Genomic DNA, 18182 nt, shown 5'->3' on the forward strand with positions numbered 1-18182 from the left:
TTGCCCAATGGCCATCAAAACTCTCTTGGACGTCCCATGGACATCTAAAACGTCCACGGAACATCCAAGGGAGTTTATTGCCCACTGGGTGGTGCCGCTCACATATGCAATTTCCCAAAACGCTGTCTGAGCAGCCATAAGAATGGGCTGTGCCCACCTGCCAGTCGGTGAAGCAACCGAAGGCAGTGGGCAAGCTGAGGAGTTCCTCGAAGATGCCGTTTAATTTTCTTGCAAAAATGAAGAGAAGTTCGGTTTTCAAAAAAAAAAATGTTATAAATGAAGTCACGATTATAAACTCTTCATGGAACACATACTTTTGCATGCTGATGTCAAGCGTTCATTTAATTTTATGTACAATAAGTCCTTCTGAAGTTAAGCAATATTTTATGTAACATTTTGCTGCGTGTTTTATAGAAAGTTTGCTGAGAGGAACTTGACAGAACGCAAGCCATTGGTTTCTCTTGACATCAAGCTATACAATAAGGGTGCAGTTATCGTCCTGCCTGTCATAGAAGTTGAGTCACAGGATTTTGAAGTTCACCCTTCAGAAACAGGAATACATATTTCTCTTCCTGTTTATGAATTAAGTGGAAAATTCAAAACTTTATAACTCAGATCCTACAATACGCAGGATAATAATTTTACCCTTATTGCAGAGCTTGATGTCAAGAGAAGCCAATACCATGCATTCTAACAAGTTTTCTATAGAAAAATTTCTTGAAAGCTTTCGGCAAAAAAGTTACGCAAAGTGTACAAGAACATTTTACATAAAATTAAATTACATATTTGGAATCAGCATTCAAAAATACATCTTCCATGAAGATTCCATAATTATGACTTGATTAGTAGAAATTTTTTTAAAGACCACTTCCCCCCTGAAGCCAAAGGAAGAGCCATCCCTCCTCACATCTGCGGAAACTGCACGTGCAGCCAACAGGAGTTTCTCCTTAATTCTAGAAAATACAGGCAATTACCAGTGTTTAGTTATATCTCAAAGAACATAAAAAAAAATTTGCTACTTAGTGAGTGATATTTGCTCATGATTAGGTCAGTAACTTACATACAGGAACTTCTCAAACCAGCATATACTACACAGGCCTCTGCAGACGCCGACGTCAGTTGCATAGGAGATAAAGAGGAGTTTGTTATGACGTACCGGATACCTTGGCTCTGATACAATACAGAGATTCGTCAAAGACACATCATACAAGTGAACGTTATTCATTGCAATGATCGCTGTTTTATTAGGAAAACTCAGCGCAGCTCTGCAGTTTTCACTCTTTCTTTAATTATCAATGACAGACATTTAGAAGATGGGACGGCACAGTAGAGGAACACGATTACTAGCAGTAAACATGCGAAAAGCTCGATGGTCTACCAATCTTATGCGGTCATCTTTAAAATAGTTTGGAAGATAGCTAAATTAGGCAGACTACAGGGTACTTTTATCATTTTATTCAGCTACATTATTCAGAGCAAGCTATAGATATGGTAGGAATATACTCTATGATAAAAGGAAGTCTCAGTAGTCTAGAGTGTGTGAGAAGGTTTCTTTCCTTACCTCATGCATGGAAATGCATACCACATTCCAAGGCTAGTAAACGTTGGCTGTATTTCGAGTTGTCTGCCAGGTTTCTCTCAAACAAATAATTTCGTCAAGAAATTAAAATGTATGTCTAAATACGAGTCAGGCATGAGTACATACTAAAGTATACAATTGCAGCAACCTGCGCTAGATGCATGAAGCTATGTTCAACAGAGTAGCCTGATAGATGATACTCATGTGATTTCAGAGGAGAAACTGAGGAGATGTCAAGATAAGGTCACGAACAGGCGCACTGGAACTCAGGCGGGGGTTCGACCACTGGGGCTGGTAGCGGAAAATATGTCCCCGGCAAATTCTGGAGGTGTGACCGACCAGACCACATCGGTAACAAACTGGTTGGTCACAAGGGCACTGAACAACATTCCTCGTAGCCACTGTTTGATTGAAGAGGCCATCGTACTCCTGCCCCTGCCGGTGGCGTTGAGGACGAGCTGGCACACTGGGGTAGAGAAGGGTGATTCGGGTAACGTCGCTGTAATTGTGATAGCATTACAGCGAAGTGTGGTAGGTCCGCTGCACGTACTGGCGTGCATGAGAGAAGAGGAGGAAGTAGAGAGAACACAGATCGACTCGACCGTTTCTCTTTCGCCATCAAGTCCAGGCTCCAGGAAAGACAACCGATGAGCACATCGCTGTCCTTCGCAGCCTTGTCGGCGACTGCTGGGGTTTGGGAACATGGCGGATGATATGATCAGAGAGCAGCTGGTGGAGAAGACAACGAGTTGCCATTTGCGTGAACGCCTGCTCATTGAAGGCTCCTCCTTGGCGCCGTCGTGCGCCGTACGTGCTCCAACGCTCGACAGTGCGAGCAAGCTTCCCATGAAGCCAGGGAATTCGCTGAGGAGGTCGCCCCAGTACAGCGTGTTGGATGCGAGTGCGGATCGGGACAAGCACCACCTCAGGACCATTGCTGCAAGTGCCAATGTCTCAGGAGGAACAACGCTGTTGGGTCTGGATTCCATTGCAGCCCTACAAATGAAGATCAAAGGTGCATCACTGAAATGTCTTTCCATGACACCTGATACGCCTCTGTTACCTCCTGAGCTACGTCCGCACTTTGAACACCTCTTCTCCAAGGAACTCGAAATTGGCTCCGTGCACAAAGTCAGAGTGCAGGATTCCGTTTCTCCTGTTGCTTGCAAGCTCCGACGGTTGCCGTTTACCATTCGACAGCAAGTGCCCGAGGAACTCAAGAAGCTTGAAGCTCAGGACATCATTGAACAGGTCAACGCTTCCAAGTTGATTTCTCCTATCATCGTTGCTCAGAAAAAGGATGGCTCCATCCGAATGTGCGTGAGCCGAACAAGGCTATTGTGGTTGACAGCTTTCGCTTGCCTCAAAGGGAAGAGCTTCTACATAGCCTGGCTGGGTCACAGTATTTTTTGATGTTGGCCCTCACCTCAGCTTACCATCAAGTACCGCTCAGCCCTGAGAGTCGGGAGTTGACCACATTCATTACCCATGATGGCCTCTTCCGCTTCAAGCGAGTTTGTTTTGGCCTTGCTTCAGTGCCTTCGGCTTTTCAGCAGATGATGCACTTGAGTGTAAAAGGGTGCAAGGGTGTCCTCTTCTACATCGACGACATCATTGTCCATGGCAGCACCCAACAGGAGCACCTGACCAGCCTTCGTGCTGTTCTCAAGCACCTGTCCCAAGCCGGATTCAAGCTCAACCACAAACATGCCTTTGATGTTCTGAAGCTCACTCTCTTGGGGCATGTTGTCAGCGGTGAAGGCCTGTTTCCGCTTTCGAATATGTAAAGCAACAGACAGAAGAACTAGCACAACTGGCAACACATGAAAAGTGTACACATGTTGATGCCACTCGCGATGCAGCTTGCACCATTACATATCTTCTCTCACGGTTGGCGTGGGCACGGTTAAATATATGTAATAAAAGAGATTATCGGGACCATATAGTCAACCTCAATTAGGTATCATTGACGAAGACAAGTTTGATTTGTGCACAAGGTATTATAGTTGATTAAAAACTGGCTGTCAATTGTGGGTTGTGAGTGGCGAGTTGAGTTGGTATAGCTCTATGCTTGTGACCTTCCAGTGTGATCGAAAGCAAAGTCGAATTTTGACACTGTTGATTTCGATATCGCACCCGATGGAGCACAACGCTTGAATTTTATATCAGGCTTAACTTGTACGTGCAACAGTTTGCTCGTCGTCACTGCGTACTGCCCGAATAGAAACTATATGTGGTGATTCCTCTCCACTGTATTGAAACTACAATCTGCCGACGCGTAAAATGCACAGCACTAGAAAGCAACCAGCTCGATGCCGCCATGCGCAATGCATGTCACGCATACCTAGCTGAACTCATTGCATAACCAGGGCCTTAAATTTGTTACAAGAACCTGATCATGAGTAGAGTTTTAAAATACCGCTCCTCTCCGGGCTTATTTTCAGAAAATGTGATTAGGTGACGCTAATCAATGAGATCCTTTGGAGGTGCACTTTGTTAATTGCAATTGTAGAATGTTCTACTGCGGCAGTTGTAATAGATTTCGGCGCATTTGTTGTGGAGTAGAGGAGGTATTACCCTAGTGTGCGAGCTCCCTGGTCCCTTTTCCGCAACATAGAGACTTCCGAATTTTTTTTTTAAATATTCGTTGGCGCAAATATTAAGAGACCAAATATCGCTCACAAGATAGCGTACATTTCTCTTGCATTGAGTTTTATGACACATAACCGACTACAACTAGCATGCACCAACCAAAGGATCGAATTTGTTCGCTATTAAGAAACCTCTGAGATGCTGATAAAATCTCAGAGTTTGATAACCTTGTTTTTTTTTTAATATAAAAACGCGAGACACGTAAACAAGCACACTTTCTCCAATGAGCAAACAGAGTGAAAAGACTGGGAGACATTCAAAATAGAACAGTGGCAAGTATACTTTCCTCAAAATATGAAATCGAGCTTGAAGAGTCCAGCTGAAATTTGCAAAGGAATGACAAATACATTGAGTGGTGTTAGTTCTGCAATGTTGGGGACAATATCGGTGATCATGTCTCATGCTTATGAAAAACCAGCCATAAGAACGGGGACAAAGGAGAGACGAGGCACACACAACGACTGTCGTTGTGTGTGCCTCGTCTCTCCTTTGTCCTTGTCTTTTTGGCTGGTTTTCATAAGTATGTACGAACTAACCCCGATTTCAACTCTCCTATCATGTCTCGTCAGAGAATTGGAAAATCAAACACCACACACACGTGAAAGTGGCTTTGCCGGCTGGATATCGCCATTTCCAGTTCAGATAGAGATACAACCCTTCCTCCGAAAAAAAAAAAAGAATTCTGTGTGGCACTTTTGTGTGCATTAAAGGGCCCTTGAAAATGGTGTTTGAGGTTGGCTATAAAATGCTTGCATTACGTACAGTACAAGCCATCGACCGTTCATGCCGCGTACAAGACCTCAAAAGCGAGCCAATAATTTACAATACAATTCCAAGAACTCCCCCTTCCGTGCCTTGAGGCGACCAGAGATGCTGAGCTTTCCCCCGAATCCGCGCGCATTGAGTCATGTAGCGTTGTTTACGTTAGTAGCAAAATGCCATCATTGGTTCGCCGTGCCAGTGCCGTCAACGCCAAACCAGTTTAGCAAGCATTGCCTCCGCTCCCTGGGAGATTCCCACTCGCGTCGGTGGTCGGCGGACCGACATTTCAGCGTGCAAAAAGTGACGAGAGGAGACGGAAAGGCGCAAAGACGCGGGATTTCAAATTTTGACTACAAATAACTCGGCTTCCACAAAACGTATAAAAAAAATTTTGCTGGAGGACATTTGTGACGGTGCGTACTTTAGCATCCTAAGCATATCACATCTTTGTTGCGACCCCCTTAATAAATAAGCGCAAGGTAGCACACATTACGAAGTATAAAATGGGGAAAATCAAGCATGCTCTAAAGAGCGCAGGTAGCCTAAAAGCAGTAAAGAGAAAACTAGGCACAGGTAAAAACCAGGTGTATGTCTAAGAGACAAAGAGGGCAATGTCATTAGCAATATGGATAAGATAGTTAAAGCCAAAGAGTTCTACACAAATCTATACAGTAGCAGATGTAATTGGAACATTACTGAGTGAGGGGCAGCAGAGCACAGCAATGAGACATCCCGCCAGTAACGAAGGAGGAAGCCTTAGGAATAATGCAAAGGGGGAAAGCAGCTGGTGAGGATCAGGTAACGGGAGATTTGTCGAAGGATGGAGGAGAGATTGTGCTAGAAAAACTAGCAACCCTGTATACACAACGCCTTGTGACCTCTACCGTACCAAGTGCTACTGTACCAAACGCTAAGATTATCTTAATGCGTAAGAAAGGAGATGTCAAGGACTTGAAGAATTACAGACCGATTGGTTTACTGTCAGGTGCCTACAAGGTATTTACTAAGGTAATCGCCAATAGGTCACGACAACCATAGACTTCAATCAACCAAATGATCAGGCATGCTTTTGTAAAGGATACTCGACAACAGACCATACTCACGCTATCAATCAGGTGACAGAGAAATGTGCAGAATATAATCAACCCTTATGTATAGTCTTCACTGATTACGAGAAAGCATTTGACTCAGTGGAAACCTCAGCTGTCATGCAGGCATTGTGGAATCAGGGTGTAGAAGAGTGTTATGTGAAAATATTGGAAGATATTTAAAACGATTGCACAGCTACCATAGTCCTTCACAAAGTCAACAAAATTCCAATAAGGAAAGCTGTCAGGTAGAGAGACATGATCTCAGCAATGCTATTCACCGCCTGTTCACAAGAGGTATTCCGGAGCCTGAAATGGGAACAGTTTGGGATAAGTGTTAATGGAGAATACCTAAGTAATCTGCGATTCGCTGCTGACACTCAGGACAAGAACTGCAAAGCGTGATAAATGAGTTCGAACGGCAGAGCAGAAGGGTTGGGCTAAAAATTAACATGAAGAAAATCAAAGTAATGTTGAACAGTCTAGCAAGGAAATAGCAGTTCACAATTAGTAGCAAGGTGCTGGAAGTAGTAAGAGAATACGTCTATTTAGGGCAGGCAGTGACCGCTGATCCGGATCATGAGAGGGAAATAACTAGAAGAATATGAATACAGTGGAGCGCATATGGCAGGTTCTCTCAGGTCATGAATTGTAATTTATCAATTTGCTTCTGGAGAAAAGTATACAACAGCTGTATCTTACTGGTACTCACCTATGGGGCAGGAACGTGGAGGCTAATGAAGAGGGTTCCGCTTAATTTAAGGACAACTGAGCAAGCTATGGAAAGGAAAATGATAGGTGTAACGTTAAGAGATCGGAAGCGGGCGGAGTGGGTGAGGGAACAAACACGGGTTAATGACATTTCCACCGAAATCAAGAGGAAGAAATGGGCTTGGGCAGGGCATGCAATGCGAAGGCAGGATAACCGCTGGTCCTTAAGGGTAACGGAGTGGATACCAAGAGAAGGCAGGCATAGCAAAGGTGGCAGAAAGTTAGGTGGGCCGATGAGATCTTGTTTGCGGGGATAGGGTGGCCGCAACTGGCAAAGGACAGGGTTAATTGGAGAGACATGAGAAAGGCTTTTGCCCTGCAGTGGGAGTAGTCAGGCTGATGATGGTGATGACTTCAACTCCAAATCAGAATCATCCTTTCATTGGCAGAAATATTTTTCCAACACCAATTTTCAAGTCGTCCTACTATACAGGATATAATAGGCAAATTTGCTGCTTGTTACGGGTGGCAAACCTTTAAACATTTGACATGGACTTTAAAATCACATTTCTCATTACAGGTGATGGATTCCTTATAACAATGGACAGAAATGGTTAGTTTTTATAGCAAAATTGCAACGTATTCGATGGGGATGAATTTCAAAACTGGTGTCCAGAGAAGGCTGTCTGGTCTCTCTCAAAACATACAACGCATAAGAGTGAACGAACTCAATACAATCTTTGCACATGAAAAGTTAAGACTCTCTTGGACCGATGCTAGCAGGCGCAAGTTTTTGCTAAATAAGCTTTCAGTTACTCCACATAAAAGCGGTGTCCTGTATGGGGAAGACTCCACAACGTGCAACAGAGAGGAACAGGCAATATTCATTTTGAGTTCACTTAAAAGGTTGCTCATCAATATTTATTAGAATGATTGTGTGCAACGGCATGTCTATGTACTGAATACACAGTGGTTGTAAAATGAGAAGTTTAAACTTTTCTTCAAAGCAACTAAAAAAAACAAACACAGGATAATGCATCACTGGCAATGCAATTCCATCAGACAAAATTGCCTTGTTGTGGGGAACAGCACTGAGTGCTAGAGAGAGTGATGATAGCAATTTTTTCCGGGATGCAAGGCACAATGGCTTCCAAGGATGCTCGAAGTATAAGATTAAAAAAAACCCTTTTTAAGAACTGCACTGCTCTTCAATTTTAATGCACAATATGTCAAGCAAGTGAGCTTCACAAAGAGCCAGAATGTATTGAAGATTTTGTAACGGCAACTGTAATAAAATACTAAGGTGCACTAAGGAATTTCACACAATGGACCCAAATTACGAGGTTTACAATACAGTACAAGATTGCAATGTTTGTCGCAGACACTAATCACAGTATTTTTTGTTTCAGCAGCCATGACCCTTGCAGCATGTTATCATGAACACCTATTTAAAATGATAAGGCTTTTTCAAGTAACATCAACACAACAAAGAAGCTAGCACAATGTGAAGTGGTCACAAACAGGTGGTATTCTGACAGACGACACAGATTAAAGATGGTGCAGAAAAAATGCTCCACAAATATTATGCCATTTATATTCAGCGGAGACAGTGGTCTGAGAAATGGTGATGCATATGTTAGTGAACTCTTTTGTTGGCTTTCATTACAAAGAACAAATTACTGTTAAACCTGTAAATTTAAGCAAGGCACATCATTTTGAGGCTGGACAACCACTACCACTAACACCGCTTGAATAAACGAACAAAAATTTTCACAGGAGCAGGTTTTCCTGTGTTATCATGAAAACAGTTCCAGACAGTGATACTAATGAGCTAAATTATAATTAAGCTCCCAAAAATTATCCCAGTCAGACTGCACGCATAAAATGAATTATTGTGCGACCTTCCAGTCCCCCACATCTCTTCATTGAGGCAGAGTGACAACTAGCACCAGTGAATAATATTGGGTACACAGTTTTTGAATGTAATCCCCTAAGAACGAAGTGATGCCATTCAGATATGAACATGATCTTATTTCCATTTATGCAAGTTTACGTGCACTGCAGGCTCACCCTCCGTGATCAGGAAATACTCGGAGCGAGCGTCTGTCTCATCTAAGGGAACAACAAATGTCATTTTCAGACAAGTTTGCCAAAAGGAACAAAACTGACATTCACAGAGTAGTCAGCTAGATTCTTGTTAGCTTCTGCGCAAATTGGTAGTTAGCAAAACATATATACCAGGGGCATTATGGACAACTGCTATTTTTGGTGAAGAGCCTTCATGTGGTGGTTCAAATTTTGCCTCTTACTGAATCTCTTTTGGCACAAGTCACATTGGTAGGGCTTTTCACCCTTATGGGTTCTAACGTGAGTCACAAGGCGTGAATGTACTACAAAGGCCATGGGGCACAGTTGGCACTGAAAGGGCTTTTCACCCGTGTGGGTACGGATGTGTGCCACCAGGCTGTTGCTGTGTGCAAAGCTGCTACCACAGTTGTCACAACGGTAAGGACGTTCGCCTGTATGAGTGCGCTGATGTACCCCCAGACTCGCCCTTTGTGCAAAGCTGCTACCACAGTGGTCGCAACGGTAAGGACGTTCGCCTGTGTGAGTGCGCTGGTGTACTACCAGGTGATTCTTCACTGCAAAGCTGTTCCCACAGTCATCACAGTGGTATGGGCGGTCACCTGTGTGAGTGCGCTCATGTGCCTTTAAGGTGGAACTTAGTGCAAAGCTCTTTCCACAGTTCTTACAATGGTATGGGCGGTCGCCTGTATGGACTCTGAGATGCTGAACTAGATGGTATCTTCTTTTGAATGCCTTGCTGCAGTGGGTACATTTGTGAACCTTATTTCCTGTGGGGTTACCCTGGCAGTTACCCATACCAGGAGTAGATTCCATGCAGTGGCTCACAGGGTGCCTTTCACTCGTTGAATCTTGCACACGAGGTGCGCCATTGTCGCTCTGCGTGATGACTGAACCTGTGTTGCACAGACAGAGTAATTTAAACAAACTGAGAGAACCAACAATTCACAGTTCACTTGGAACTAGGAATAAATGTTGAACGCAGCAGACACACTCATCGAAAGCTGTTGATGTCTATCGAAAGTTTCATTCAACAGATCGGCCTTAAAGAGAACTCATACCCGAAACAACATGTCTCTATAGTCAATTCTGCATTCAGGCAAAAAAAACATTTAGGCTGCAAGAAATCTCATCACTGCTTAAGAAATACGGCAGCCGTTGTAATCCATCCAAAGCTGCTGCATTTGACCCTTGCGTTTACATAAACTGGCATCATGACCGACACTGCCCAAAGCACACCCAAGTGGGCCTAACCCTTTCCAGTCATATGCCGCGCATTGCCCGACAGCTTAAAATTGCACGTCCGGTCAGATCAGGGCATGGCTTGACACACAGTTTTGCCTGCTATTTCCGTACGAAAAATTTCGCGCCACTTGGTTAGAATTTATTGTAGCCTGCAAATTAAAGGTGCACTGAAGAGGATTCTGAACTTGTCTTTTTGCCACGGGAACTCGATCTACACGTTCCTAGCATTCTTAGAAACTGCAACTTATTGCCCTGTATGGCCGATTTCCCTAATTAAATCGAATTAACGTCCGGCTCCCGCCCTTTTTTTTAAATTCTGCCTCGTACGATGGGCGGAGTCAACCAACGCGTGAAGTTCCTTTCAGCCAGCTCCGTGGAGGCTTTGCATTCGCTTTATTTTGTTTTTTAGGTTTCCATGAGTAAATAGTTTCATTCGCAGACAATATAGCCGCAAAATAAGCCCGCAGAAATAAAAGTATGCGCGGACTATTTGCTACTACGGACTACTACGTATTACTCCGCTGATGGCAGAGCGGCAAGCCGCCACGGGACTGGCTGAAAGGAACTTCACGCGTTGGTCGACTCCGCCCATCGTACGAGGCAGAATTAAAAAAAAAGGGCGGGAGCCGGCCGTTAATTCGATTTAATTTGGGAAATCGGCCATACAGGGCAATAAGTCGCAGTTTCTAAGAATGCTAGGAACGTGTAGATCGAGTTCCCGCGGCAAAAAGACAAGTTCAGATTCCTCTTCAGTGCACCTTTAACTATTTGGCTTTCCTTCCGAGGATAGCTCCCCAGACTGATGCAAAATTATTTCGTTGGTGACATGGTTTTAAAGGCAAGAAATGGTGCCAAAAAATCACAGCATGACTTCCATTCCAGTAGGCGAATGTTACTGAACTTGTCAAATGACTTCATAGAAAAGAAGATGACTTTAGTGACAAAGAAAACTATGTGCACCCTGCGACAAGGATTGCGAGCTGTATGCAGTGAGAGAATGGTAAAAGGAGGCAGACGGGAGACAGTGCTTTTTTTTGTAAGATTGGCGAGAGGAAGCCTGGCCTCCACCGGCGAGGTACCACACTCTAAACAAGTAAAGGTGAGACCCGACTAAAGCTGAACAATAATGCTTTAAATACGTGTCTATAACCAAATCTTGATGTGGCAGTCACTTTCTTTGCGGTGGGCTAGAAGGCCCAAAAGAATGCTGACCAGTGTAGTAGTCACTGGAAAAAATACACTCGACCGGAAAGGGTCAACAGCTAAACATGTAGCTGTTATCTAAGCTTAGCCCAATGGCATTTTTTTTTCTTTTATTTGGTCTGTGTAGGTAGACCAAGGCTAGAGGCCAAAAGCCTAAGGAAGCCTTGGTCCCCTGTGCAATTTCTTGCATCAATGAACAGAACTCACAGCAGTGACAGTTCGGTGATTAGAGTTAACAAATCACAGAAAAACACTTTCCAGAAAATCGAAGGCATATATCACCATCATTCACCACAGTTACGTAAACTGAACCTTCCATATCCTACAAACTGCTCTTTGAGAAACAACCTTCAGGAGAGCATATATGGAGAAAAAGTGCAGATTCTAACCTGGTGAGTCATGTCCAGAAGGTACAGCATGTTTGTGGCCCCTGGAGCGCAAGCCTGCATGTGAAAACCAGATTACATCCACTAAGACACTAAGCTCATGTGGTGTTATATGCGTGACACGGTGAATATGGAACACAATGGCACAAAAAAGATTTTCCAGGTTCTGTAGATCGAGATGAAAAGAAGTGTGTTGAAAAGCAAACATTTGTTTTAGTTCTGCATGAAGACAACTACGATACTTATGCTCACAGAAATCTGATAGTTACCTACAAATTTATAGGCCTACTGGAAACGAGCCAACAACCATTGCATTGAAGAATGAACTTGCACCATTTCTGGCTTCATGGGAAGGACAGCAAAAGTCTCCCTACGCAGGCTTAAGAAGTAACGAGTGTCATTCATGTTTAATGACAAAAACACTGATACAGCCACTATTTTTCTATCAAACCATTTGAAGTAGCTGTACTGTGCAGGAAAAAACTTCCACAAAATGGCTGCTGGTAAAAACGCTCAGGTTAAAGCTGACCATGAATGTTGCAAATATGCCCAACATGATGTTCTGCCTCCACTGTCTATAGGAGTGCAATTAATGGAGTAGAAGCACATCTGAAACTGCACACTATTGTGTCTTATGTGCAGTAAGAGCATACCATATTTACTTGTGCAACACCCGCATCTCCAATTCTGGGACAACAAACCAGGGGGGTAAAGAGGAAGGAACTATCGCGTACGAGTTTCTCAATTGCTTTGCATCATAATAAAACAACTTCCAGCACAAAAACAAATCAACGTCCATACCATCACCATGAAATGAAATCCGTACACAATGAATTCTAGAGGTGCAGATCAACTTTCAGTATTGCTAGCAAAAAACATTGTCACAGTATAATCCATACAGATAAATGTAACCTGCTCTTAAAAAGGCCTCAAAACAAAATGGAAGATGTTAAATGCAGGGTAAATGAACACAGCATTGATTATAGTCTGGAAAGTCACTAATGCCAAGAGTACACTAATCATAGTATACTCTTCAGCAAAGTCAAAAACGTTTTCATAAACCTGAAAACAGCGAATACAATAAAATATAAAATTCACCACACAATACAGCACAGGTATTGGAAAGCTACAGTCTTCACAAAGCCCCAATCAGTAGTGCAAAGTGGTGGAGTTACATTGAATTACGTAAGCAACCATTCGCAGATTCGATTTCATATAGTAAAAAATCAGGATAAAGATTGATGTGTCACACACAGAAGCATGAAAGGCTAACAGTTCCGATATATGCAGTTTTCATCATTTATATTTCTGCTTCAATTGCAAACAAAAAGATTTTTGTATAAATTAAAAAATTAATTCGTGCACATAACTGAACAATCATACAGGTACCGGCATAACTGCATTTTGTGCTTTCACGGGATGTCGCACACTAAGTTTTTCACAATGATCATCACCTCAGAGACGACTTTGCTTTGATTTCGGAATAACAGGATGGGATAGGATTCAACACATTTCTCGCCAAAAAGAAGGGCATCATTTTCTGCCATTTGTAGTTTTGATTGAGAATAATATTTTGGAACCAATGGGCCTCCTTTATCAAAGGTGCACACCACATGCGTTTTTTTTCTAAATTTTCCATGGCACAAAGTTACTTGACAAAGTGAGATGCGATGTCCTACTGACACCTGCACAGACTTTCCTACAAAAATATGCAACAATCTCCTGAATGTTATAACTGCCCTAAAACATATTCCAATCTGAATCATTGCCTTCTGAATGCCCCACGGCCATTCAGCCTCTGAGTGACCAAATGATGATTCTATGAGTGTTACTAATTGCCCACCACAAGAGTACACACATTGCAGGCTTCACCACATAACTCTACGTGGTCAGGTGTTCTGTTAGAACCGTGACTAAAATGGGATTCCTATTGAAAGCTTAATTTATACTGTTCAACCGTTGCATGCCAGTGAGTCCTGCTACATGACCCCTGAGCTTAGAAGAAGAAAAGAACTTGGTGCCTATTTTTATTGCCGTTATTCCCTCCTTGCCTCTCCATCCAAGCATAATGTCATTCCTGGGGAAAGAATTATATTTTCAAAACGAGTTCACTAAAAAAATTTGTTTTCAGGACGGTCCCCATTTTCATAATCATTTAAGTCCCTGTAGTTCAAGAAAAGTCATCAAATACACTTCCATCAAATTTTGTACATCGACAAAATGCACTGAGATCATTGCACATGCAATTTTCCAGGTTATGCGCATCAAGCGATGGAGTCATGCAAGGTCGTCAGGTGTGGTATTGAAGGTTTCTTCCTCTGGAACCTTGAACACATTGGCTTATCGACAATGGCCTGAAAAGTAACGGAGAACAAATGAGCGTCACTATAAAACAAACACAAATGCCACAAGCTGCGGGGTCTGTGTGCCTTTGAGCAAATGGTAATGCACAAGGAAGAGAGAATGCACAATATCCATGTCCGACCATACACTGTCGTTTTCCTTCTTCTGCAGGCACAAAATGAGAAAGGATATGGATAGGGAAAAAGAAGCGCAATGGCAATGCACTGTAAACTGCAAGTACACATTTTTGAAATTGATGTTTTATACCAGCTAAACTGCAATCTCACTTGTACTATTTTTAGCACGGCTGGTCTGGATAGTTCCCTTAGCACAGCCAGATGGACTCTCATGCACCTAACTTCGCACATGCACATAAGTGAACGTAAAGTTTTGCATATGTTCGTAGCAGTAGGTTGCATTCAAAGGTTCTTCCTCGAGCATGTACTCTGTGTCATCCTAACACTCCTCCTCGTGCATGCAATTTGAAACAACGCGTAGCATGAGGAGAAGTCTCCAAAGGCCACAATAGCATTGTTTATAGGCTTTGTGTATTGAATACGTATAATGCAGTCCTAGATCGGTGGACTGACTCATGAGAAGACTCACTCAGGCTCATATTCGCATAACGATCTGAGTGATGAGTGAGTCGGATCCGGATTCACATTCAGATTATGATCAGAGTCGTAACAGAGTCCGAGCTCAGGCTCATATTACGATCTGTGTTTTTGCAATGATGGTGCATGCTTAGATTTTTATGCCTCCTTGTTTACTAACAGCGGAGAAGGGGAATGATTTACTGCCGCTATCAAGGACGTTTGAGGGTGAGGCAGTCTGGTAACGTCTGCGCGCGACCGAAGAACGGGATTTTTGTTGAAGCAAGGAAGACGGCTGTCATGATATGTGGCAAAACAGTACGTAGGCCACGATGAGATGTCCTCCACAGACTCTTTGAAGGTACGATCAAACTTAAAATATGGCAATATTCAAGCATTACAACCAGCCATAAGAAATTCAATACAGTATTTTCAATTCGGGACATGAGAAATATGCGCACAACCAACCAAAGATTTGCTCAACCAGAAAAAGAATGCTTCAGTTGTGATTTCAAGCTCAGTATCCAACTGCGCAGCAAAAATCAGTCCTGCCTTACTTTTATACTCTTTTCATCTGAAACTTCCTAGGAAAAATATTACGCCAAATAGCAGACAAAAAAGCAGACATGAAATAAATAAAATGATGGATAGAAGAAGTAGCATTACCACAACTAAGAAAGGCAGTACAATTTGTGAACCTAGAGGAGATAGTGCGTAACTTGCAAGGAACTCTTACAAAAGCACACAATGGCTAATGTTCCATCAGACTCCAAGAAACATCAGAATGAAAAATTTGCAAGACACATCATAGAAATCGAAGATACAGCAAAGAAAATAATAGCCTTCAATGGGGAAAAAAATAAACGTACCAAGATTAATTAAAGCTTAAAAAAAGGAAGAGCCAGTAGAAAAAAACAATGAACCGCTTTAGCTCACTAGGCGAGGTGGCACACGCCACAGGCCTGATACAAAGGGGATGCCAACAGTTATCCATTTATCTAGGGGAGATCTCTTGGTGCATGGTAAGAAAACATGTCCCACAATACATATTTTACCGGACAGGAGCATCAAGCTATGGGTCGGCACAGACTGGCTGCAGTTCTTCCTCTGGAATCTTCTTCCCGTGGCTACTGGTGCTCCTCCAAAGCCTGCAAAACCCCGAACACACAAAAAAGGCACTGGCATGGCATGTCGTCCTGCTTTTTAAAATCTACCATTTAGTGGAACTGAAGGGCAACATGCATTTTTCAATGCTGTGAAGCAGCTATATTAGGACCGTGGAAAAAGGATTTCATACTGGCATGCCAGGGACTACTTCCATATACAAAAAAAAGAGACTAGTGATATGCCTTGAAGCTGTCTGTACCAGTTTTGGGTGCCAACTGCTGGTTACAGGTACTGCTATCGGGATATGGTTCACCAGCTTCCACAAGTCACCATAACGCAACATGAACGGTTTTCACACTTAACGCCACAGAATTCATAAATCATCACTCTTTTTACCGTAAAGCTCTAGACTGTTTTGCTATGCGATTACGAACACAGAAGAACGCAGACATCCGAAAAGAAATGCGAACGGCGCGGACTCCACTAACTTAGCTAAAGCCTGCTACTAGAGAAAGAAGGCGTGGAAAGTTCACTGGCGACCGAGTCAGTGAGATGGTCACGGCTGAAAACACACCCCATATGAGGGTTCATAAATTAACGCCAAATACACCTTTGCAGCCTATTGTATCTACTTGCCCGCAGATGCAAGTGTTGAAGTAGTACGTTTAAAGGAATAACTCACACAGGTTTCACTGAAGCAGATTTGTTGTGGTTACACAGTTCTGCGGATTTCATGTCCCCGGTAAAGGCATTAACAAGCCCGAATCTTTCGTGACTGTGTGGTGACATTTGGGCACACGCGCACAAAGACGGCCATGTCTTCACTAGCGCACGCTGCAAGAGTGACGTTCACCAAGCCGCACGAAGTTATCCTTGCTCTGTATGTGCACAAATTCCCTTCTGCAAAGCTTCTTTCTTCTCGCACACTGACAACACACAAAATCGAATATGTCGGGGTACCACATCACTTCTCTCCCACTTATAAGTTCACATAAAACTCGGGAAAATGATGTGAGAACATTTTCACTCACTCACTCACTCACACACACACACACACTCACACTCACTCACTCACTCACTCACTCACTCACTCACTCACTCACTCACTCACTCACTCACTCACTCACTCATTCATTCATTCATTCATTCATTCATTCATTCATTCATTCATTCATTCATTCATTCATTCATTCATTCATTCATTCATTCATTCATTCATTCATTCATTCATTCATTCATTCATTCATTCATTCATTCATTCATTCATTCATTCATTCATTCATTCATTCATTCATTCATTCATTCATTCATTCATTCATTCATTCATTCATTCATTCATTCATTCATTCATTCATTCATTCATTTCATTTCATTTCATTTCTACTCTTGCCATACTACTCTTGCAGTCGCAAAAAGGAAAGCGGGTTCATGAGCATTTCAACAAATGGTAAAGGCCTTTCAAGCATTTATCCAGGCTAGTAAGAGTGCAGCCAACTGACAGACCCAAGCTCATATTTGAACACCGAATGCTCACATTTCACCCTGTGCTTCGGAAATTTCATCGGTTTCTCCATACTGGGCATTTCTCAGTGCACAATAAAAAGCTTAAAACGAAGCAAAAGATATATCGGTGATGTTCTGGGACCAAAATTATCATATCCTGAACTTTGAAAAAGAAAAAGAAATTTTCATTTGTAAGCTAGTAACTCTCAGAATCTGGGCTTCCCATACGAGTTGCTTCGGATCATTGCTGCGAATCCAGGCGACAACTTTTGTACCATAAACTAAAAGAAGCACGACAATTCGTTTTTGAATGTTTTTCTTACGGCATATGCCTTAAAACCCCAAGAGCCACGACACGTTCCAGAACAGCATAACAGACAAGAAATAAACAGAACTGCGAAGCTGAGGCACAGACTTGCGAGACTTAACTTTTTTTTTCTTCTCCATGGAGGAACAGCTGGCACCCACGTCGGACTGTATGCGTCAGGCTGACTGCGCTGCACTGATCAACGCAAACTTGTGTGCCCCGATTTTGAAGGGCCGCCTCACCGCCCGAATGCAAGTGCGTGCGACAAAAATGAGCGCGCTGTTCAAGCAAGCGGCTATGGGGCGGCTCGTCGCAGGAACTGTTTCATTCGGCCACGGTTTCGGCGCAGCGAATTATGAATCGCGCACACGCTAAGCTTCATGCCGTGAAATTGAGACCGAGACCTTACCACTACATTAAAGCGATTCCAAGGACGCAACGTAGTTACCACACAACAATGCGGCCAAATGGGCCTCCGGCAAGCCTCCCTAAAACAAACCAATACTGATGGATGGATGATAATGGCTTTACCCTTTGTATCGAGCGGTAGGTGTATGGATGGATAAATGATAATGGCTTTACCCTTTGTACCGGGCGGTAGCTTTCGCCATCTATCCT

General features: G+C 43.0%; 1 protein-coding gene across 4 annotated transcripts; it reads right to left on the reverse strand.

Annotated features, from left to right (window-relative positions):
- Positions 1-7679: 7679 nt before the first annotated feature.
- Positions 7680-18043, reverse strand: LOC149329361 (uncharacterized). 4 transcript variants are annotated; one of them, XM_089560203.1, is made up of 3 exons: positions 17974-18043; positions 11715-15795; positions 7680-9773 (listed from the first exon to the last, which is right to left on the reverse strand). In XM_089560203.1, the coding sequence occupies exons 2-3, from the start codon at positions 11917-11919 to the stop codon at positions 9052-9054; spliced, it is 927 nt and encodes a 308-aa protein (XP_089416329.1). In that variant the 5' UTR covers positions 11920-15795; positions 17974-18043; the 3' UTR covers positions 7680-9051. The 4 variants fall into 4 exon arrangements, with proteins under 4 accessions (XP_089416329.1, XP_089416328.1, XP_089416330.1 ...); XM_089560202.1 differs by having other exon boundaries at positions 17687-18041; XM_089560204.1 differs by lacking the exon at positions 17974-18043 and having other exon boundaries at positions 11715-14065; positions 15703-16978.
- Positions 18044-18182: the final 139 nt, after the last annotated feature.

Source organism: Amblyomma mixtum, chromosome 9 (genome assembly GCF_055824585.1).
Source record: "Amblyomma mixtum isolate Tamu chromosome 9, ASM5582458v1, whole genome shotgun sequence".
In the NCBI taxonomy this organism is placed as follows: Eukaryota; Metazoa; Arthropoda; class Arachnida; order Ixodida; family Ixodidae; genus Amblyomma; species Amblyomma mixtum.